Source organism: Mesoplodon bidens (genome assembly GCF_964165515.1).
Source record: "Mesoplodon bidens genome assembly, chromosome: 3".
Classification (NCBI taxonomy): Eukaryota; Metazoa; Chordata; class Mammalia; order Artiodactyla; family Ziphiidae; genus Mesoplodon; species Mesoplodon bidens.
In genome coordinates this window covers 35072890-35097202 of record NC_138178.1, presented here as the reverse complement: position 1 = coordinate 35097202, position 24313 = coordinate 35072890, and the positions used below count along the sequence as shown (strand labels likewise).

At 37.1% G+C, this 24313-nt stretch overlaps 1 protein-coding gene across 1 annotated transcript in view; it reads left to right on the top strand.

The window, feature by feature from the left end:
• Nucleotides 1–24313, top strand: part of ADAMTSL3 (ADAMTS like 3) — a 367745-nt gene that overhangs the window by 113855 nt on the left and 229577 nt on the right. The window contains 1 exon segment of the mRNA XM_081230123.1: nucleotides 5724–5851. Coding sequence (XP_081086249.1) covers nucleotides 5724–5851 — 128 coding nt within the window.

Sequence of the window (24313 nt, the reverse complement as noted above, 5' to 3'; positions counted from 1 at the left end):
TGCCAGGTGCTTCCAGCAGAATTAGTATGTTCCCTGGAAAGTATGTGCCCCGGCATTCCTAACAGAGGTAGAAATTGCTTCTGTCATCTCCTTGCTCTGGGTCCTTGTGTCTGTTGCCCTCAGTGACTGAGGGCTGATTCTGCCCAACCCTTCAGCCTCTCTCACGTGCTGCTCACTGTCTTGAGGGCCTGATCCATGCTCATCTTCCCCGAGCCTTGAACTTTGCAAGCCCTTGGTATACGTTTGTGTGAGAAAATTAACAAATGCATCCCGGTCTGTGAACATCGGTCAAGAACGCATATTCCTCGTGGAATAACTTAGATAAAGTCAAATATTTTTTGAAAAACAGAAGTGTAGCTCTGCTTGCAATATAGAGAGGGAAAAAAAGTAAAACGACTTCATTGAGATATCAAAAGAATGTTGTGGTCAAGTGAATCACAGCAGCAGCTGTATTCGATCCAAGATGTGAAATGCTAGCTACAAGTGATGATAGGTTGGCTGCTGCACTTGACTGGATTCCTGGTCCACAAGGGCAGGGGAGGAGCATCCATGAGCAAAAGGCAGGCCTTGTCTGGGTCAGACAGGAAGGGGTTCTGCCCGGGCTCCCCTACACCTTGGACACGTCATTCTGGAAGCTACAGTTGTTCAGCTATATAACGGGGATTGGTAATATCCACCTCAAGGGTTTGTTGAGAAGGTTAGAAAGAATGTAGGAAAATATTGGCAAGGGGTGCTCACTCTGTACATACATGGTCGCTGCTTTGTGCAAGGCCAGATTCTTCAGTTCTTTCTCCATGCCCACTTCAGTGTCTGGCCCAGAACAGGGTCACTGAGTGATATGATGTTGGTTGACTCAGACTTGGGGGAAGAAGTCTATAGATAGGGTTCAGATAACAACTTACCTTATAAAATATTAATAACTTGGAGTTTAAATAATTTCTTAAGACAGCTCATGAAGATGTCTGAAAAGAAGGAATTGGGAATTAGTGGTACCCAACTTACAAACATAGAAGTTGCCTCTGCAGGGTGACCATCAGGTCAAACATGGGGCTGATATCAGTCAACCATATTTTATTGTCACTAGATTTCAGAGCTGGGGCTGGCCAAAGTGGGGCTGCTAAATACAATACCTCTTCTCTCAGGAGACTCACCACCAGCCCAAGAATATAGACCCCACCCTATGGTCCCTGATCCAGTTCCTCCTAACGGCTAGTTCCTTCCCACCCCACCACTCTTTCTGCCTCCTTGGTGTTGGTGATTGGTTTTTATTTCATATTTTTATTGTAACATTAAACTGTGTTCACCGATTCCAAGTCTGATTAGTTGGCGGCTTACTTGGCATTAGGGTCCACTTGCTATTTTCAAAAAGCAGAAATGTGCATATGGAATTCTGTAAGATTAGGGAGCTGTGTCCAGCATGTTTATCAGGGACTTGGGTGGAGCATGGAAGCTGCAAAGCTGAGCAAAGTGGCTTGTAGATGGGGTGACAGGATCAGGGTGCAAACAGATCTCAGCAGGCTGGTATTCTGGGCCAAAACCAACAAGAGGAAATTCAGTAGTGATTAATGTTAAGCCTTGCCTAAGTAAAAATGGAAGAGAGCTGGCTCTCCTGTCATTGTTTGGAAAAAGACATTATTTTGAAGAAAGATACCTTATGCTTATTGAGACATTTACTTACTACATTTACTGAGATGGTGTGTGATTCATTCTATAGATGACATTTTATTTAAATCCTGTTGGAGTAAAAATATAATCTCCATTTTATAGGTGAGTTTTAGAAAGGTTAAGAAACTTATCCAGAGTCACACAACTTTTAACCATTATGTGATATTGCCTCCATCATGAAATTCAATAAATGGTGTGACTAAAAAGGTAGGAAGGAAGGAAGGAAGGGAGGAAGGAAGGGAGGGAGGAAGGGAGGAAGAGAAGAGGAGGGAAGAAGGAGAGATGGAAACTTAGATTTCATCAAAAGAAACCTGGGTCATAGGGACACTATGTAGTCTGTATTATTCTCAGATACATTGTTATGTTCTGGATGCTACATTTTAAAATAAAAAATGTGCAGACTGCAGAGCGCGCAGAGAGAGGAGATATTCGTGAGAGAGCCGGGACAATTGAAGGTACCAGATCGTTTGAGAAAGCTTGCAAAGGTTTCTTCTGTAGAAGAGGATGGAGACTCACTGTCCACTGCTCTAGAGGATGTAAGTTCCAGGGAAGCAGGTTCTCTGTCGCTATAAAGAAGAATACACAAATATAAATGTTCAGAAATGACCCTGGGGACTCTTTGCTCAGCTCCAATGAGATTTTTTTTTTCTGAACATTTGTGTTATCATCATGCTGCTGGCATCAAAGGGAAGAGATGAGAACTGGGTAGAAATTGGGGATATTATTGCTACTCTTTGGAAAACAAAGAATGATGAGAAGGGCAGGAGGACTGGCTGGTAGGAAATAGCAGTGGGGTTTCGAAGCAAAGTCCGACCATCTTCATGGCCAAGGAGAGGAGAAAAACTCAAGGATCCCTCTTGAGATGTCAGTTTCTCTGTCTTCTTAGGGGGAAAATATCTTACTGATTCAACCAAAGAAACCAAATGCCTGCATTTATAACTTGCCTATTTTAGTTATTTTAGAATCAAGATTCTTTTTTTTTTTTTTGTAAGTAAAGGTGGAGAAGTTATGGAAAGAAACCTGACTCTAACTATAAACTGAACAGATGGGATAGTGGGAATAAAAACAAATTAAAACAATATTGCAAAGAACTCTCAACTTTCATTTTAAAATATATATGATGATGGTTTTCAACTTTTCACATTCAACCTATCAGTATATCGAGTGACAAAATGAAAAATCAGTTTCAGCTGTGTATATTTTAAACGTTTACCTAAATGATTTGGACTCACCAACCTAAAAGCCCAGATGAGTGTATTAAACTGCTTATTGTATTTTTTATGAATTAAAACTTTATTTTATATTAAATTATAGACAGGACACAGTTCTGTTTGGTGACGTTTAGTGTAGAAAATCGAACTGAACAGTGGTCTAATTAGAACAGTAAATAGTATGGGTTTAATTGGCCCTTATTCCCGATGACAGACTTGATCAGTTGCCAGGTATTTATTCTTTCCTTTCACTTGACTGTTGCTGAAATATTGCCTCTAGTAGGGCTGCTTACTGTGCTATAAATAGGTAGCTTGGTAAGAAGCCAGGAAACCCACTGACCGGTGAGATGTGGGTGAAAATTATTGGAAAATCTCCTCCTTGCTTCCAGTCATTATTTATTCATTTCAAATTTGAAGGTCCTTTCTACAGATCCCTCTCTTAATTTAATTTTTTTTTTTTTTTTTTGGTTGGATGAGGTAACTTGGCCTAAGGGCTTAAGGAAATCTGTGCAATATCTAGTTGAGTCCCATGCTTCGGTTTATTAGTATGTCAGGGTTTCCTTCATAAGCTCTTCTGGTTTCCAACTTAGAACTCACCTATTAAGTCCTGTCTGACTTGAGCTTTTCTGTATGTCAACAGGATGTGGTTTTGTTTGTTTCCTTGCTTGTTTCCAATTAAAATATTAAAGTGTTGGCTTAAAAAAAAACTTAAAATTCAGAGACAAAAGAACAAAAGAATTTTAAATTTCCTAGCACCTGGAAGTAGCCACGGCTAACATTTTAATTAACCTCTTACTCATTTCCCTAGGCATGTACACATTTACCTGTATTAAATATGATATAGGCTTACATTCTTCTCTAATGACTGCCTTTTACCCTCAAAGTTTTTTTGTTTTTTGTTTTTGGCTGCATTGGGTCTTTGTTGCTGTGGGCGGGCTTTCTCTAGTTGCGGTGAGCGGGCTACTCTTTGTTGCGGTGCACAGGCTTCTCATTGCGGTAGCTTCTATTTGTTGTGGAGCACGGGCTCTAGGCACCTGGGCTTCAGTAATTGTGGCACGCGGGCTCAGTAGTTGTGGCTCTCAGGCTCTAGAACACAGCCTCAGTAGTTGTGGCACATGGGCTTAGTTGCTCCGCGGCATGTGGGATCTTCCCGGACCAGAGCTCGAACCCGTGTCCCCTGCGTTGGCAGGCGGATTCTTAACCACTGCGCCACCAGGGAAGCCCCCTCAAAGTATGTTTTAAAAGAATTTTCAAAATCCATAAAAGTTCAGATATAACTAACATCTATTATAGCACCACCTGGCTTCATCGAGTTGAATGTTTTGTCATAGTTGCTTCAGATCTTTTGGGGGAGGGCTGGGAGGGGAATAAAACCTTCCGTTGGCATTCCTCTTGTGTCCTTCCCCAACAGGCTGCACGCCGAGTCCTGCTCCCTCCATCCTTAGAGGCAATTTGGTGGGTTTTCTTCCAGCCCACATACTTGTACTTTTACTACGGCATTTTCGTGTGGATGTTCATATACTTATTCCTTTATCTATAGGTGAAGAGAGAGAAAATGCTATGTGTGTTTTTATTTTAATGTAATTCAGTCTATCAATCTTTTGCTTTGGGGTTTCTACCTTTGTTGACACATCTAGGACACTCTTTGTTACATCAAGCCTGTATGACTTTTAATCTATAGCTTTTTTAGTATTTTATGGGTTCAACATTCAAAATATTAATTTCTGGAATATATCTGAATTCATTTTGATGCCTTTTGTGAAGAAGTTATCTATTATTTTCTTTTAAACCATTCATCACACCGACTTGTGGTTCTATGTTATGTCCTTATACTTGAGTCTGTTTCTGGACTCTTCTCTTTCTTACCTTAATAGATCTGAATGCTTATTGCTATGCCAATTCTATACTGTTTGAATTGAGGCAATTTCCCTCTAGTTTCCCTTCTTGTACAGTTTTTTCTTGGCTCTTGTAGACATTTACTCCACCAGATGAACTTTAGAATCATTTTGTTAGGGTCTAAAAAAATCCCCTTTGGGATTTTGATTGGAGTTATCATAAATTTATAGATTAATTTGGAGAGAATTAACATTTTACAGTATTGAGTCCGGCTATTTAGGACTACGTGTTTCTCCATTTATTCGAGTCTACTTTAGGCCTCTTCGTAATGTTTTGTACATCATTTCTTTTCATATCTATATCTGTCTATATATTTAAAAAATTTTAACTCCCCCTGTTCTCTTTTCTTTAGAGTATCTTGATATAAGTCAATGGTGGCAAGTCCAGAAGACAAATTAATCCAAACAGCATTCATAATTGAACTTTCTCTATTTTCTTGGATCCTGAAGCTTTATCTACTTTGTTTTCTTGGGGTGAAGCCTCTCTCAGGAGGTTCCACAAATCCTCATGCAAAAAGGTTTCTTTGGAGTAAGCACCAGTCTATATGACAGACAATGGAGAGAATTTCTTAGGTACAATTCTCCTAAGAGAATTTCTTAGGACCCTGCTATGTAAGTTATAAAAACAAAATAATAATATTATTATTTATATTTAGCCAATGTATTTAAATTTTGAAATGATAAAATTTCAAATTTAAAACTGGGCTTGGAAGCCATCTGGACAAAACCTTCGTAAGGTGGAAAGGTACTCATGTGTCATGAGTTTCCGTATAAAACTATCTTGTGTGTGTGTGTGTGTGTGTGTTTTAATGTAGCCATTCCAAAACAACGCATTTTTAGGCAACTTTAGTCTTTGTGAACAGCTTAGAGTAAGACTCTGGAAAAACTGGGAAAGCTTTTGGGATATTTCTAGCATTTTGTCTATAATCTATTGTGTTTTTTCACATTACAGACTTCAAGAAATACTCAGTCGGTTGAAGACAAAGATAGCAACTGGGATGCTTGGGGTGACTGGAGCGACTGCTCCCGGACTTGTGGGGGAGGAGCGTCCTATTCTCTGCGGAGATGTTTGACTGGCAGGTAAGTGGTGGCTTTTCCTGTTCTTCTCTGTGGGGTGTCAGCGCCTTTGGGTGGGTGAGGTTGGGAAGACAACTGGGCTTCTTGGCTTTGGAAGGCACCATGATGGTGGTGTAAGTTACCAAGTTACCATATTTAAGTTACCTCAAGTTACCGTATTTAAATAGTAATGGCCGCATTTTCATGAGTGTGGCCATACCCCTTCACATGAGACTCCCAGCTTGCAGCAGCTGGTGCACTCCACACTTTGGGCTTTAAGGGAGGGGAGGCCGGCATGATAAGTCACTGGCCCAAAGTTGTTGAGACCTGGGGTAAGAGGTCAAGTCTTCTGTGTTCCACCCTTGAGTTGTTGCCATTTTAATCACTTTCGGTTCACTTTCTCTGAGCAACCCATTGATTAAGAAGGTAATGCAAGGTCCGTGCTTCCATCTTAGAAATGTTTATGTTAAGCAACATTTGTTAAAATGTAAGATCAGCTTCTTAAAAAATAAACATACATTGTAAGAAACGCACAGTTATCATTGCTCTTGAGACAATTTGAAGTAATTCTTCACGGGGTAATGTCAGTCCTAGCCAAGGACTTTTACCTGAGCTCTCAGATAAGACAGAACCCCAAGTGGATGGAACCGGATGTGCTGGTTCTGGACAAAAGAAGTCTCCAAGATCATGGCAGCTAACTTCAGTTTGGGGATGTTGTCCGGTGAAAGAGGGAATGGACGTTCCCTGAATGTGTAAGGTATAGAGCAGAAATGCTCTGGATTCCATCAAGGTCGCTGTTTTATGGCATATTAAAGAGTGACCACGTACATTCTCATTTCCTTGAGACAGCACAGAGCAGGGAAGATGTGAGACTGTAGACATGGCCTTTGAGAAGGAGGACTCTGAGTCCACTCCAGGAAAGTGTGGGAAGGCTTCTGGAGTTAGTGTTGGTGTCATTATCTTAGGGCAAGTTCTGACTCAGAGCTTGGAACCCTAAGTAAATGGTTGAAGAACTGAGTCCGGGGATTAGTCCCGCAATGACAGAGTGGTATATAGCTGCTTCTTCTGTGTTACCTTGGTGAGGAAATAAAGGCCCTCTAAGTGTGTCATACCATATGGATGTTGCATTGCACTGGGATGTATTTATCCTGGTGAGGTTTGTAATAGGGGGCCTGTGCTCCTGTAGGCAAGGGTCAGGGAGGGTCTTCTTAGGTAGGGAGCAAGTTCTTACCCACTGCTGGTCAGTCATTTGAGGGAGAGGTTTCTAGCATGGAGACTGGCATGGGAAGGTGAGATTTTGGCATCTCAATCCAAATCTGAGGGATCTGAATAATTTGCAATGAATGGTAGGGTTCAGGTGGGAAGAGAGTGGGGTTTATTTGTGTTTGTCTTTTCTTTATGGTATGTACCACCCCAGTCACCAACTAAATATAAAAGCCAAACCCCTCATAGTAGAGCATTTTATGATTCCTTGACATTCATCCCTCATGCCCTGCCCTCAAAATATAAAAATCCATATCCTGTGATAAATGGCAAGGTAATTATTAGGAATAATAGAAAGGATGAGGCTACTTAAGCTCAAAATTTTGAGCTCAGTCAAGGTTCTATTTGAATCACCGGTATAAATGGTCCTTATTCAGCATCAAGCATCACTTAAACAACAAAAATTCCATAAATTCTACTTATCCACTGGCAAAAGAGATAAAGGCAAAATTTTTAAAAAGATGGTATGTACTTGTATCTGTTAAAAAAATTTAGAGGAATATATCGATATTAAGGATCATGAATGGCCACTTTCATCTTGTTGTCATACAACCAAAATGCTCCCATGTCTGTTATTTTATTAATTTAAAAAATTACTTTGATTTTGCCTAGAATATGACTTTGCCAAGTGATCTATCTCAGTGTGTGTGTGCATTTGTGTCTTCTGTTTCCTAACCGGGGTCGGCTGCTACTGGAAAGCCTTTGGGGTAGGAAGGGCTACTGCTCAGTCTCTTCTGCCTTCTCTGTACTTACTCAGAAAAGGAGATTTGGGCAAGAGGAGAGGAGAAGGAGGAGGGGAGTTCTGCCTTGACTTTAGTGACCAGGTATTGATGTTCTCTGGTTTAGTAGGTGTTTAAAGCCAGCTTCATCTATCGTGAGCACTTTGATGGATTTTTCTGAGACAGTGTCTCCTCCTTCCCCCCAGTCCCTTGGGATCCTCGCCTGCAATTCGCTTGAGATGTGGTATTCGCAATCCTCTGACTTGGTAACATTGCTCTTTCCTAATCTTGGACACCTAGGCATACTCCCAGCTTCTTCCTGTTTATGTCTACTCACCCCTTCAGCAGCTGTCTTGGTATGTTCGTTCCTAAGACAACCCCATGCTGGCTCTCTTGCATGCGGCCCACATCTGGTTCACTGGAAACCCTCCTGTGAACTTTGCTAAACAAACTCTCCAGTTCTAGGAGCCAATGCAGCAACACCTGCTCTGCTTACACAGGCCACTGCAGCTGAGCTCTCAACCCTTAAATTTCTCCAGTGTGAATTAGACACCAACCAACTGCAAGAGGCACGTGTCAGCTGGTGTCCCTAAAATTTCTTCCTCTCAATTGGGGGTTAGCAGATTGAAGCCCTTATCCCTTCTCTTTCTGTTGGAGCAGGGTGAGGGGTAGGCTCATAGCATAGATTTCTCAAAGAAATCTTCAGAAATCCTTATACTATCTAAGTCTCCAGCTCCAAGATGCTTTTTATACCTTGGTGTGGGTAAGGAGTTTAACAACTGTGAGTTAAACTAACACAGAGCCTGTCCTCATGGTTCTTGTAATCTAGGGGGACAAACAATAAACAAGTATGTAATCAAATTATGTGTGATTAAAATTTGTGTCAAGGGGGTAGATAACACCTATCCAGGGAAGTCCTCTGTGCCGAGGGTCTATGCTGAGACCCAGCTGCTGAGAGGAAGTCAATTATATGAAGGGTGGAGGGTTATGGGACATAAAATCCAGATACTGAGGCCAGCATATGTAAAGGTGCTGGAGCAGGAAATGAAAAGCAGGTTTTATGCCTAAAAGACAATAGACAGGGGAGAAAGCAGAATGGGCCAATGTTGGAGAAGAAGGTAAAGAATCTGATTCTCAGACTTTTGGATTTCAAATACTAGTAAATTGTTCAAAAAAGCATATTTGGAACTAATATAGGTTGTCAGTTTTTTATTTGGTCAAATAAAGACAAAAATAAAAACAAACAAACAAAAAACTCACCTATGGTCTACCATCACAGACTTTTCAGGAAAGAATTACAATCAGTCTTTTCATTTTAACATTAAAAAGTAGGACATAATCTTAGATTGAAAGACCTGCCTTTAAATTGAATTCATGTAGCTTTATAGAAATTTACTTTTTTGCCCTTATTTATCTCACTTCACTTTGGATGTAATAAAAACTCTTACAGATATTAGCAATCTAATGATGGGTAATTGGGAACCAGAAATTGAGGAGTAAAACATAATCATGGACTTAGAACTTGAGACTGCAAGATCCCTGCAAGTAAGCGATATGCAGAAAAATGACTTTATCTGAGCCACATTTTTCATCCTAGTATTCACCAATTTTTAAGCAGTAAAAGGCAGAAAAGCCAAGCAGGAAGCGGCTGCTAAGAGGCTGAGAAATTAAGCAGATTTATTGGCAGTTTCATAGTCCTGGGACATACAAATTTGAGTTCAAAGCCCTGGTAAACATCTCAGGTGATCAGTTTGTATCCATGAAGGACTATACCCTAGGAGAAAGGGAAAACCAATCCTAAATAGACTAGATATTAGAAAGACTGAAACCTAGTCTTGAATTAGCTCAACCCTAATTTGACTAATAAAATTTGTTGTTATTCCAACTGCCTCCAAGAAACTTTAAAAAAGGCACCCTGGAGGAAGATGACACCAACCAGAGATTATACAAGTTTTTATAGATCATGCCAATGATTCAATAAAACATTGCCAATCTTACCATGATACAAGAGCAAGAGGAAAAACAGATGATAGAAACAGGTGCTAGAGTTATTGGACCTGTGTGTTAACAAAACAAAACAAACACCCTGTAATAAATATTTATGAGAATAGATAACAGAATACAGGATTTCATCAGAGAACTGGAATCCATAAAATTGAATCATATGGGAATTTGAGAATAGAAGCAAGTGATAACTAAAATTATGTACTAAATAGATGGCCATAATAGCAGATTAGAAACAGTAGAAGAGAGTATAGTTTTGTAGAAATATCCAGGCTAAATTATAGGGTGGGGGGAAAACACAGAACGTAGAATAAGGGATGTATGGAACAAGATGAAAAGGTCTAAACCAGGTATAATTGGAGTCCTAAAAGGAAAAGAGAGATAGAGAATAGGGTAGAAGTACTGTTTGAAGTGATAGTAACCAAGAATTTCCCCAAATTTCCAAAAGTTATGGCTATAAAGATATCAAGCCACAAATTCAAGAAACTCTGCACACCCTAAAGAGAATAAATATGCATAAACACATTATGGTAAAATCTTAAAAGAAGCCAGAGAAAAAAGACACATTACCATCAAAGGAGAAAAGATAATGTTGACTGCTAACTTCACATTAGAATATAATGAACTTACCTAACATCTTGAAAGAAAATAACTATTACAGTGGAATCCTCTATCTAACAAAAATATCCTTTGAGTGTGAAGGTGAAATAAAGATGTTTTGAGACAAACAAAAACTGAGATAATTCTTTACTATCTGGCTTGTGCTAAAAGAATTGCTAAAGGGAGTTAGCTAAAGGTAGAGGGAAAATGATCCTATAGGATCATTATTAAAGAAATAATAGCAATTTAAAAAAAATCTACTAATATGTGTATATGTATACTTACGTGTATGTATGTGTGTGTGTGTGTGTGTGTGCTTATCTCCAAATATCAGGGATCTAGATTAGAATTAGGGTTTAATCAAGTCCTTTGTTAATTCAGTTCTCACTCTCCACGGGAAAAATGCCTTTCTTCTGTTTGGGTACGAATCATTGCTTTACATCTATTGCAGCTTTGTATCAATATGGAGAATGAATAGAAGCTGCAGTGGAAGGCATTTGTGGGAAGGAACATTGCCTTTCTGCTAATGAATTTTTGTGGCTTTCCTTTATTTGGAGGTAGTCTCTGCAGTACCTACATTTCCCTTAACCCTTCCAGAGTACCCCAGCCCATACAGGCACTGAGTGTTTCACAGGGCCCCCTATCCAGTTGGCTCTTACATGCATCTACATTTTTGTCTTATACTAGCCACTCCCATGGCATTGATTGCCAGGAGTTCTGGCTACATCATCTGTCAATTTGATTTAGTGAGTATTGGTGGGTTCTCCTGTGTATCTGTTCCACTTACTTCAAAGGCAGCCTTCTCTTTTGTGTATAGTGAATAGTATATTTGTATACCATCCTTTAGTTTAGTCTTGTTCACATGCATGTTGAAGTTTCTGGCTTGTGTATAGCCTGTATGAATTTCCAGCTATGATGGAGAGTTGTTGACCTATTAATATACTTTGTTGGTCATTTCACTAGGCATTTATAAGGGGGAAAGAGTTCAATATATGTGCTTGGCTTACCATCACTATTTAAAATCTTTCATTCTCTCTTTTCTTTTATGCTTTTTTTTTGCTGAAATTTTACCTCTGGTAATTTGGAAATATATATATATATATATATATATATATATATATATATATATATATATATGTGTGTGTGTACATATACATATGTGTACATATATATATATATCCTGTTTTTATATTACTGATGATTAAATTTAAGATGTTTGAAAGCCATACTTTAATAATTGCTTTATAACTGTCAATGCCAATAATAAAATGCTAGTTTCTTTTGATTTCTATTTGTAAGCTGATGCATATTTTATGCTTTTCTTCTTCATTCCTACTCTTTGGGGCTTTGTTATTATAATCTGGGATCTTATACTCAGTTTCTTGGCACCATTTATTCCCTTTATATCTTTTCTTTCATAATCATATTCCAAACTATCGTTGAAACTTAATTGTGTTTGTGTGCATACATTATTTCAGTGTTCATTGTCAGTATTTTCAGTTCTAAATTCCGAATCATCACTTTGTTTGCAGGGATATGTTTTGAGCTGTGCTTCTGGAATTTTAATGCACATATGAATCACCTAGGGATCTTGTTGAAATATAAACTTTGATTCAGTAGGTCTGGAGTGGGATCCAAGATCTTTCATTTCTAACGAATCCCCAGGTAATGTCAATGCAGCTTGTCCATGGACCACACTTCAAGCAGCAAGACTTTATATAGCCTTCTTAATTTCAGGAAAAAGTTGTGGGTCTTATACTTTATGAGTCCTTATATAATATATCTGAAAATGTCTTTCACTTGACTTCACACATAAGCAGTGAATGGCTTATTTCGGTATAAAATTCCCGAGACACAAATTTTCCCTCTCAAGATTCAGAAGTTCTTTTTTCATAAAATTTGATATACAGTGTTGCTCACAGACCTCTCAAGCTGGCTTAATTTTTTTGTCTTCTTTGGTAGATAACCTATTTGTTCTGCCTGGCTGCCTATAGAGGGCTGTATTTTTCCCTTAGGAGTTTGACAGTGTTTCATCTAGCTATCAGTCTCTTTTCATTTATTTTTCCTTGGCACATGGTGGCCACTTTTGTTGTACAGATTTAGATCTTTCTTTATTGTAGGAAAAATTTTCTTCTCTTGTATCATTTACTGTTGGTTCTTGCCTCTTTATTCTGTCCTCTTCTCCATGAACACTTGTTATTTCTGTTTGTCTTCTACTTTTACTCTAGTCACTTTCATCTGTTGTTTATTTTCCTGTGTGTTTAAGAGTGCTTTTCAAGATCCTTGCCCCTTGAATTTTTCTCTGATTTATTTTCTAATGATGTTTCAAAATGCTCCTATGGTGTATTTGTTACCTTACCTTCTTTCCTTCATTTTAAACCTGGCCCTTCTTTGTGCACCTATTGTCTTAATCATCTGCATCTTATCACGTATACTTTTGTGTCTTTTTTTAGTGTGGTATCTGGTTAATTCTTACTTATTCTTCAAGGTCATCCTCATTTAGGAAACCTATCTTGACATCTTGGTCTAAATTTGATGTTCCTCTTTTGTGCTTCTTATTATTATACTCCTTTTAGGGAAAGGACATTTACTTCACCACCCTAAGGTCTAACATCTAACATATGATTAGGACCCACACAGTGTTAATTGAATGAGTAAATAAGTGAATGTGTGCTCACCTATCACTTCACATCTTTTGTCAATGCTCTTATTTCTGTCTAAAGCATCCTTTTTCTCCTTTTGGTTGTTAACAACACATAGTTGACCTTGGAAAGTCCTTTGAGTCTCCATTTCTTCCTTAAAGCATTTGTTGGCAGCTTCTACCATTTACTAGGTTAGGTGCAGTTCTTCTGTATTTCTATAGGATCTTGTGAACATACTTTTATCAGAGTGTTTATTTCATTGTGTTGTTTTGTTATTTTTCTATTTCCACAATCGAAAAAACATTTTAGGTGGCATACATGGTGTCTTTCTTCTCTTTATTCTGTGTCCAACATTACTACTGATGTGTAGAGGAAATTTAGTATATTTTATTCCATAAATAAATAGATGAATGAATTAATAAATCCCAAGACTGATAAAAAAGCCTGCTTGACTACAGTATGGGTCTGTGGGATAGGTAAGGATGCGTAATTTTGTGAAGAATATTGAAAGCTATGTTGGAGAATATAGACTTTTGATGAAGGTATATTTTTTTAATTTTAATTTTTGTTGATTATTTTTTAAAAGATGTTTATGTATATATTATTCAGATATTAGACTTACTGTTTTCCTCTCTTTGCCCATTTGCTCTACTTTCTGGGAGATTTGCCTAAACTTATTTTCCAATTCTGTAAGTATTTTCTCTCTCTCTTTTTTCCTCTTTCTCTATTTTCTTCTTAAATATTTTTTGTTCCTTGAATTATTTTTTTTAACAAAAGCAGTCTGTCCCTGATTCTCAGATGCAGTATCTTCTCTTTTATCTCTGAGCATACAAAAAGACTTTTGTGGGGCAGGGTTGGGGGGAGTTTTCTTCTCCCTGCATAGTCTCAATTCTTTCCAAATTGCTGTTTTCTGTGTTGTTTTTGTCACTGTATTTCATGTTAGAGACCTTTCTGAGATTTCTGGTGATCCTTATTTTGTTTTGTTTTGTTTTGTTTTGTTTTGTTGTGTTGTTGTTGTTGTTGATGTTTAAGGAAAAGAGTTGCCAGCTTAATTTTAAGGAGATGTGGCTGGTCTATCTCATTGCCTGATGATGTTTTTAGGTATTTTATTTTGGGCTGCTCTGATTTCTCAGACAAAGATCCTCTGATTCCAATATTCTAGGAGCCAAGTGGGGAATAAAGCTGGGCTCAAGTTGATTTATAGGTTTATTTCACTCAAAATTCTAGCAAGGTTTTTTTATGTAGATTAAACAAGATTATTCTAAAATTTATACGGAAAGGCAAAGCCACAGAATACCTAAAACAATTCTGAAAAAAAAATAGAGTAGAAGGAATCAGTCTACCTGTTATCAAGACTTATACAGCTACAGTAATCACAACTGTGGTATTGGTGGTAATGGCACCTAGATCAGTGGGAGAAAATATTTGCAAACCACATATCTGATAAAGGACTAGGATCTACATTAAGGACTTTAAAAAATTAACAGTTAAAAAAAAACAATCCAATTAGAAAATGAATAAAAGACCTGAACAGATATTTCACCAAAGAGGATACACAAATGTCAAATAAGTACATGAAAATGTGCTTATTATCTCTAGCTGTTAGGGAAATGCAAATTAAAGCCACAATCAGACATTATTTATTACATACCTATCAGAATACCTTTTTTTTTTTTTTAAGTGACAACATGAAATGCTGGCAAGAATGCAGATAAACTGGATCACTCATACACTGGTGGTGAGAATGTAAAATAGTACAGCCACAGGCAGTTTCTTAATAAAATAAACATGCAACTACCATACAACCCAGCAGTTGTACTCCTGGGCATTTATCCCAGAGAAATGAAGACTTGTTTTCCCATGAAAACCTGAATGTTTTTAGCAGCTTTACTCATAATATCCAAAAAATGGAAACAACCCAGATGCCCTTTAGTGGGTGACTAGTTAAACAAACTATAGTATATCCATATCATGGACTACTACACAGCAGTAAAAAAAAAAGAACCACTGATACAGGTGATGACCTGGATGAATCTCTGAGAATTATGCTGAGGTACCAAAAGCCATTCCCCAAAGGTTACATACCATATGATCCCATTTATATAATATTATTAAAATGGCAAAAATTATAGAAATGGAGAACAGATCAGTAATTGCCTGGTATTAAAGAAGAGTTGGGGGTAGTTAGAAAGAAGGTATGACTATAAGAGGCAACTTGAGGGATCTTTGGGGTAATAGAAGTGTTCTGTATTCTGACTGTATTAATGTAAATATCCCGGTTGAGTTATTGTAACACAGTTTTACAAGATGTTATCATTTGGGGAAACAGGGTCATAGGATTTCTTTTCATTATCTTACAGATCAATGTGATTTACAGTTATTTTAAAATAAAGTATTTAATTTATTTTAAAAAACACCTAGAAAGGCCAGGTAAAATAGGACATAAATCTTTTTTAGGTAAAGTTGAATGGAGCGATATTCCATTTTCATGGATAGGAAAGCTAAATATGGTCAAGATGTCAGTTTCTCCCAACTTGATCTTTAGATCCAATGCAATCTTGGTCAAAATCCCAGCATAATAATTTATGGATAACAGCAAACTGATTCTAAAGTTTATGTGGAGAGGCAAAAGACCCAGCATAGTCCACGCAATATTGAAGGAGAATAGTCAGAGGACTAAAACTACTCGACTTCAAGACTTACTATAAAGGTACAGAAATCAAGACAGTGTATTATTCTTGAAGGGATAGACAAATGGATCAATGAAACAGAATAGACAGCCCAGAAATAGACCTCCATAAATATAGTCAACTGATCCTTGACAAAGGAGCAAAGGCAATACAATGGAGCAAAGATAGTCTCTTCAACAAATGGTGCTAAAACTACTGGACATCCACATGCAAAAAACTGAATGTGGACACAAACCTTACAGTAACTCAAAATATATAAAAGAACTAAATGCAAAACACAAAACTATAAAACTCCTAGAAAATAACCTAGGAGAAAACCTTAGATGACCTTAGGTATGGCAGTGACATTTTAGATGCAACACCAAAGGCATGATCCATGAATAAAATCATTGATAAGCCAACTTCATTAAAATTAAAAACTTCTATTCTGCAAAAGATAATGTCAAGAGAATGAGAAGACAAGCCATAGACTTGGGGAAAATATTTGTAAAAGACATATTTGATAAAGGACTGTTATCCAAAATACACAAAGAACTTGTAAAACTGTACAATATGAAAACAAACAACCCAATTAAAAAATTGGGCAGGGCTTCCCTGGTGGTGCAGTGTTTGAGAGTCCGCCTGCAGATGTAGGGGACACGGGTTTGTGCCCCGGTCCGGGAGGATCCCACATGCCACGGAGCGGCTAGGCCCGTGAGCCATGGCCGCTGAGCCTGTGCGTCTGGAGCCTGTGCTCTGCAACGGGAGAGGCCACAGCAGTGAGAGGCCCGCAAAAAAAAAAAAAAAAAAAAAAAAATTGGGCAAAGACCTTAACAGACACCTCACCAAAGAAGATATGTAGATGGCATATAAGCACATGAAAAGATGCTCCACATCATCTGTCATCAGGTAACTGCAAATTAAAATAACGAGAGACCACTATACACCTATTGGAATGGTCAAAATCTGGAACACTGACCACAGCAAATGCTGGTGAGGGTGTGGAATAACAGGAACTCTCATTCATTGCTAGTGGGAATGCAAAATGGTACAGCTACTTTGGAAAACAGTAAGATGGTTTCTTACAAAACTAAACATACTCTTACAATATGAGTGAGTGTTCATGCTCCTTGGTGTTTGCCCAAGGTAGTTAAAAACTTATGTCCACACAAAGACCTGCACACAGATGTTTATAGCAACTTTATTCATAATTGCCAAACTTGTAAGCAACCAAGATGTCCTTCGGTAAGGTGAATGGATAAATAAAATGTACATCCAGACAATGGAATGTTATTCAACACTAAAAAGACATGGTCTATCAAGACATAGAAAGACATGGAGAAAATTTAAATGCATATTACTAAGTGAAAGAAGCCAATCTGAAAAGGCTGCATACTATATGATTCCAACTATATGACATTCTTGAAAAGGCAAAACTATGAAGACAGTAAAAAGATCAGTGGTTGCCAGGGGTTAAGGGTCGGGGGTGGGGGTGATGAGTAGATGGAATACAGAGGGTATTTAGGGCGGTGAAAATACTCTGTATGATACCATAATGATGGACACGTGTCATACATTTTTTCAAACCCATGGAATATCCAACTCCAAGCATGGACCCTAACGTAAACTATGGACTTGGGGTGATTAGGATGCGTCAATGTAGGTTCATCAATTGTAGCAAAGGCACCACTCTGGTGGGGGATGTTGATAATGGGGGAAGCTATGCATGTGTAAGGGCAGGTGATATATGGGAAATATCGGTGCTTTCCCCTCAATTTTGCTGTGAACTTAAAGCTGTTCTAAAAAAATTGTCTTAATAAAAAAACAGTAAAGTTGAACATACAAGAAATTAAATGAAATCTACAGAGCCAAAAAACAAAGAGGAAACTGAGGGCCAGACCAGTAAGTGCATAACTGATTTTGTGCCTACCCTGGGGATGGAGATGGGATTTACTGGTCTCTAGAACTCAGGCTTTTGAGTTTTAATCCCTTCACAGTCACAGGAGATCAAGTCTTGTGTGTATATGAGGCACAGTATAGGAACTCCAGCCCTAATTTAAAGACAGGACTGTTGAGGTCTATATACTTACTAAACAGATGGACTGGAAAAAAATAAAAGCCATACACCAACATAGGGAATTTAAAGATATCGGTCTCAACATTAAATGAAAAAAATTTTCCACTTTGAAACAATGGACCTACTCTCCCAAGAATTTGAAGTGCATGCATATTGATCTACATATGTTGTATATATTGAGTTGGATGTTTATATCCCATTTGATTGTGGAAGCCTTGAGGTGAGAAATTAATATGAAAAGTAGTCTTGACAGCCCTGAGGTTACTGCAGTAGTAAAAGATATGGAGAGACAGGTCACCAAGCCAGGCTGTATAGGATTCCTATCCCTGTCAATAGAGCCCTGCTTATGATAAGCTTGCAATCTAAAATAGATAATACACATGGAAATATTTGCAATGAATAAGCACCAGCAGGCACAGCATGGAATATTTAAGAGAGAAAAGTCATACAGTTATCTAAATCGATGCAAAAGTGGTCTTTGATATAATGAACACATTCATAATTGAAATGAAAAATCTTCTCACACTAGGAATAGAGATGTACTCTCTTAGTCTATAGAATGTTACTGCATTTTCTTTAATATTAGATATGAGATAAGAATGGCTACTGTCATTGTTTATATTCATTATTGTACATGAGGTCCTAGTCAGTATAATAAGGCAAGAAAAAGAGATACAAAGTATAACAATTAGGAAGAAGCAAAACTCTCATTATTCATAGACTACCTGATTGTCTAGACAGAATATCCAAGAGTATCTACACATAAAATAATAGGACTAATGAAAGCATTCATTAAGATTATTGGAAACAAAGTTAGTGCACAAATAACAACTATATTCTTACACAGTAGGAAAAACTAATAAGAAAGCAAATTTCAAAAGGACACTGCTTTTGCTACTTAAAAAATATAAGATACCTTGTAATAAATTCAATAAAAGATATACAAGGCCTTTATGAAATATTTAAAAGCTCACCTAAATAAATGGAGATATATAATATGTTCATATTAGGAAGCCTCAATATCATAAAAATGCCAGTTTCTCCTAAATTATATTTATATTAAATGTAATTTCAGGAGTCATGGAAGTGCAAAAATAATAAAAACAATTTTGAAGGAGAACAAAAGATTTGCCCAAACACTAACATTAAAAAAAAATTTAACTATAGTAGTAGGACGGGCACAAATAGGCCAATGTAGCAAAATCAAGAGCCCAGAAACAGAAACATGCATATGTAGGATTTCAAGATGTCATGAAAAATTTGTGTAATTACACCTTAAACTAATCTAATGTTATATGCCAATTATACCACAATTTAAAAAATGGTGGAGAAAAGATGAATATTCAATACATGAGGTTCAAATATGATTATTAATATCCAAAGGAAAATATTAGAAAATGTCAATCTATTAAAGAATAAATTCCAGGTGGATTAAAATCTACTTATGAAAAGCAAATCTTGAAAACATTTAGAAGAAGAATATATAGGAGAATATCTGTATGATCTCTGGGTAGTGAATTATTCCTGAACTAAGACAAAAAGAGCATAAGTTGGGAAGGAAAATATTTATAAGTTTAAGCAGGCTTTGTATTGTAAAAATATATACTATAAACCAAAAGAAGAGCATAGAATGGGATAAAATCTTGATAATGAATATAACCAATAAGGGATTAGTGTCTGAGATATTTAAATACAATAAAACAAAAGCAAAGCAAACTAGTAGAAGAATGGGGAAAGGATATGAACAGGAAGTTCACAGAAGGGGAACCTGCATAGTCAAAAACAAATGAAAATATTAACCTCATTAACAAAAAAAATGCAAAAAATACAAAGTGAGATATTTCATATTCTTCAGACTGGGAAACTTTTTAAAGTTTAAAAATGCCAAATATTGCCCTGGATGTGTAAAAACAAGAACTTCTCTGCACTACTAGTGGGGGTGAAAATTGGTATTCCCACTTTAAAGGGCAGTTTGTCATTATCTGGTACTAGTGAAGCTGTAAATGCCCACAACAGAACAGTCCCACTAGGATATATATCCCAGAGAAACGTGTGCAGATGTACCCTAGGTGATTGTATAACATTGCTCATTGCAGAACCAACCTAAATCTTCATAGACTTTTAGGAAAATTGATCAATAAAAAATGGAAAGAATTGATAAATTGAGCTATATTTATAAATTGGATTACTCTAGAGCCATAAAAGTGAATGAATTAGAGATGCGTCTATCAACATGGATATTTTAAAAAACATAGTGTTGGGACAAAAAAAAATCAAGCTGTGAAAGGTTATGTAAATTATGATACCATTTACTTAGTTACCTCTAACCAAAGGGAGGGAGGCAGGGGAATAAGATTGAGGAGGTTTGGCAGGGGGTTTCCACCATATTTATAATGACACATGTCTTAAAAATAAATCTGAAGAAAACTTTCAAGAAATGATGACGCTTACTGGTGTGTACATGAGTTTGCATCATTCTCCCGACCTTTTTTTGGACTTAAAACATTTCATAATAAAATAATTGTAGGAACCCCAAAACAGCTCTATCCTAAATATTGATACTGTGTTTCGAGTCACCATTCCTGAAGTAGTACTTGCTTGACTTTTTCATTTTTTAGGACTTACGCAGTATTCTTTAGTCTATTTATGTACACATCTTAACCTATATTTTAAAATTTACCTTTAGGCCTGGGAATCTCCAAATTTTTGCTTGCTCCCTGAGCTCATCTAGTTTGAATACATATCTGAAGCTAGGGAAGATCTTAAACCAAATGTAAGAAAAAAATTAAATGAGAGAATAGTGTGTTCTGAGGTATGTTCATTAAGAAAAGTGTATGGTGAGGCAATATTTGTTCAACAGCTTGGTTCCTGGCATAAGGCCAGGCCTGTGGTGCACCCACTCTTTCCATGATTCTGATAAGAAACAGGGACAGTAACGTTATTTCTCTGCATAAAAATTAAATTAGATTACTTCAAAGGAAAGGCTGTAGGGTTGTTAATAATTCTGTCTTTCCTGCTCCCCACCTTTTAGGCAGCCCCAAACCTTACATACCTACTCCCATATTGAGATGATTCACTGTAATTTTGGAAGTACTCTATGATTGTTAAGAAGGAAACCTACTTCCCTTGGAAAGCTTATCAGGTCTCCTTATCCTGGAACAGCTTTAGAGACTCATTAAATTCTTCATAAGTATTGAGCTTTTGTGGTCGATTTTTCTTGGAAGAGGTATGTGGAGGTGGTTACATAAAAACCAGACAAAAAGCTCTCCCAAAGCTTTAGAAGGCCTTTCAATGCCTTCTCTTTTTATCAGTGTGCCCCTTTAAATTTATGATTTAGGAAAGGGAGTGAGTGTGGCTATTTTGCTCATTTATTTCTTTGTGGATAAAGTTATTTCAGAATTTGATTACATTTAAATACACACTCAGTTCTTTTGCACTGTAAACCATACGCCAGCCAGAATGTCTCTTTCTCTCGCAGAAATTTGCAATTTGATATTCTAGTCAAGTGCCAACCATGGGAAAGACAGGTTTAAGTTAACTGCTATTTTAAAAAATTAATATATTTCTATTCTTCAAACCACATGCTTCTTAGTTTTTAAGACACTAGTATTTGAGTCAGTACATCAGCAAATGAATGCAATAAATTATACTGCTATAAACTCCAGGGAAATTTTATTAATGTTTTTAATGTATCCTCATGTGGAATCAACATATGTTTTTTATATATTCATAAATTTATGGCTTCAAAAATCTTCAATTTCAGGGTGTTATGAATGTTGTAGTGGATAGAAAATACATAATTGTGAAATGATGTTCTTGAATTTTCATATACTTCTGATAACCATTAGCTCTTGCAAATAATAATTAGAATGGAATTAAAAACTTGGAAGTAATATTTCTGCAGCCTCAGTTGCTTTGAGCCAAAGGAATTATTTCCAGAATAAGCTGGCAGGTTCCTGCTTGGGGAATTAGGACTCCAGTGTCCTTAACTTTAAAATAACTTGCATTTCATTTTATGCCTGTTTCATAAAGTGGCCATTCATTTTCACACTAAATTGTAACCAAAGCATTCCACATCAATAGAGGCCAATCAGTGGGTTCAGTGTGTGTTAGGTTGGACAAAATGAAGTAGAACATGAAAAATGTCCACCAGACGGTTGGGTTAAAAAAAAACCTTACTGTTGACTTATTAAAGGAATTGAGAGGTAATCCTACTGCATCTTTATATCCACATCCTAGTACATAGTAGGTTCACCATAAGAAGTCATTGGAGAAGGAATGAGTCCAAAATGGTACTTTATATTTTGAGAATTCATGAAATGAAATGCTCCTTTTTTCATATCACTTTGCTGCAGTTGTAGTAGCATTTTTAGTAGAGATATACTTACATTTTAGGTTTAGATTTTCAGGCCCAACACTCAAGATGCAAGTTAGTGCCTCACAGTTAGGACATAGCAGATGGCAGTGGGGTGTAGACCACGACCATATGGTCTACACGGCAGGCCTGAGACACAAGCTGCCATCAGCAAATATGTTCTTTTCCCTTAGTGTTAAATTTTTCAAAATTGGTTTTGTTTCTCATTTAAATAACTAAAATTAAACAATTACTAAAAATGCATCTGAAAAATTATTTCTGAAGTTCTAATACACTTTTAAAGAAAATGTCATTCTTTGTAAGTTTCCACAGTTTTTGTATTCCAGTATTTAGATCAATTCAAATACTCTCTTAAGCCATGTTTTTTGTAATTTGCCTGCCCCATTGAAATTGGAATCAAAAGCTTTTTAGGGTTGTAAGTCAGCATAATACAAGAAGATTTTGGTTATCACTTCCCTAATCTATTAGCTGCTTTCCTCAATTGGGGCTTTTCCAAAAAAAGCAGAGTACTTCAAATTACCCTTTCACTTTTTCTGTAATTTATTTTCTTCTTTTATCCACACATAATAAGCACAATGAAATAAGTCATGTAAGTAAATGACCTTGTCCACTGGCATAGCTGTTGTTTCCCAGGAGAATGGAGTCATATCCTTTTGACCAAGAGAGAGACTTCTCCACCCTAATAAATTTTTCCTGCCAGACTCCCAGTTTGGTGCTTCTGGAATGTTTAAAATTTAATGTAGCCTGGCTGAGAGTTTAATAAATTTGAAAGTCCTATACCTCTGATGAGTCACAAAGATGGAAATACACAGTGTTAGAAAATACTAAGACTGGGTCAAACAATTGCGATAATCTAGGAAGATGTTCTAAACTACAAGTCAAGAGAACTATATTAAAAAGAGGCAACTAATTGGACACTTTGTCTGTATTCCAGTTCAGAAATTTAAGTATCATTTAGGTAATGCTTTTGGAGGCAGCTGTAGTGCTGTTCTTTTCACTCCAAAATGCCTTTCTCCTGTATACTTTCTAAATCCCATTAGGGACTGCACCTCCCAGAAAACAGATATGGAGAGACTGAGGTACATGATGCAATTGGAGCAGAAAGTAAGGTGAGGATGGTATGAGATGTGGATGGAGAAGGGTGAGTTTAAGAAGGATTGCAAAGAAAGAAAAAGCAGTATCAAAAAGTGTATCAGGGGCTTCCCTGGTGGCGCAGTGGTTGAGAGTCCACCTGCCGATGCAGGGGACACGGGTTCGTGCCCCGGTCTGGGAAGATCCCACATGCCGCGGAGCGGTTGGACCCGTGAGCCATGGCCACTGAGCCTGCGCGTCCGGAGCCTGTGCTGCGCAATGGGAGAGGCCACAACAGTTAGAGGCCCGTGTGCCGCAAAAAAAAAAAAAAAAAAAGTTTATCAGTGGAGTTCCTTGGTGGCCTAGTGGTTAGGATTCTGGGCTTTCACTTTCACTGCCATGGCGCAGGTTCCGTCCCTGGTCAGGGAACTGAGATCCTACAAGCTGCGTGGAGTGGCCGAAAAAAAAAAAAAAGCATACCAGACAATAAAATACAAAATAATCACTACAGGAAAAAGAAAATCAGTCATGTGGAGGGATATCTGTAGGAGATTTCTTGGAAGTATAAGAGAAGGTCAAACAAATGAGATATATATTAGAGAAAATCATAGATCAATAAAGAAATAATAGGAGTGGAGAAAGGGAACTCTAACTTAAGAATTACGGATATTCTTGGAACAAGAGCAGTAATCAAAATTATAATCTGAGAATAATATGCGGCACTGCAAGTAAAGACCTTGAGTATTCTAGTCAAAAAGGCCAACGATTTTTAGTCAAAATCAATGAAAATAAACACACAACTAGGTACACCTTGACTCTAATTTTTACTTCAAATAGTAACAAAACAAAACACTATATGCTTCCAGGCAGAAAAATAAAACATATGTACAAGAGAATAAAAATCAGACTTCTCTTCTGTGAGTCTAAATGTCAAAGGTCAATGAAACGTGTCTACAGTTTTAAGGAAAAAGGAACATGAAAAAAGTAATATATCTTGCTGCATTGCCTTTCCTATGTGAAATACAAAGTTTAATAATAATATGGGAGACATTTACCCTTCTTGAAA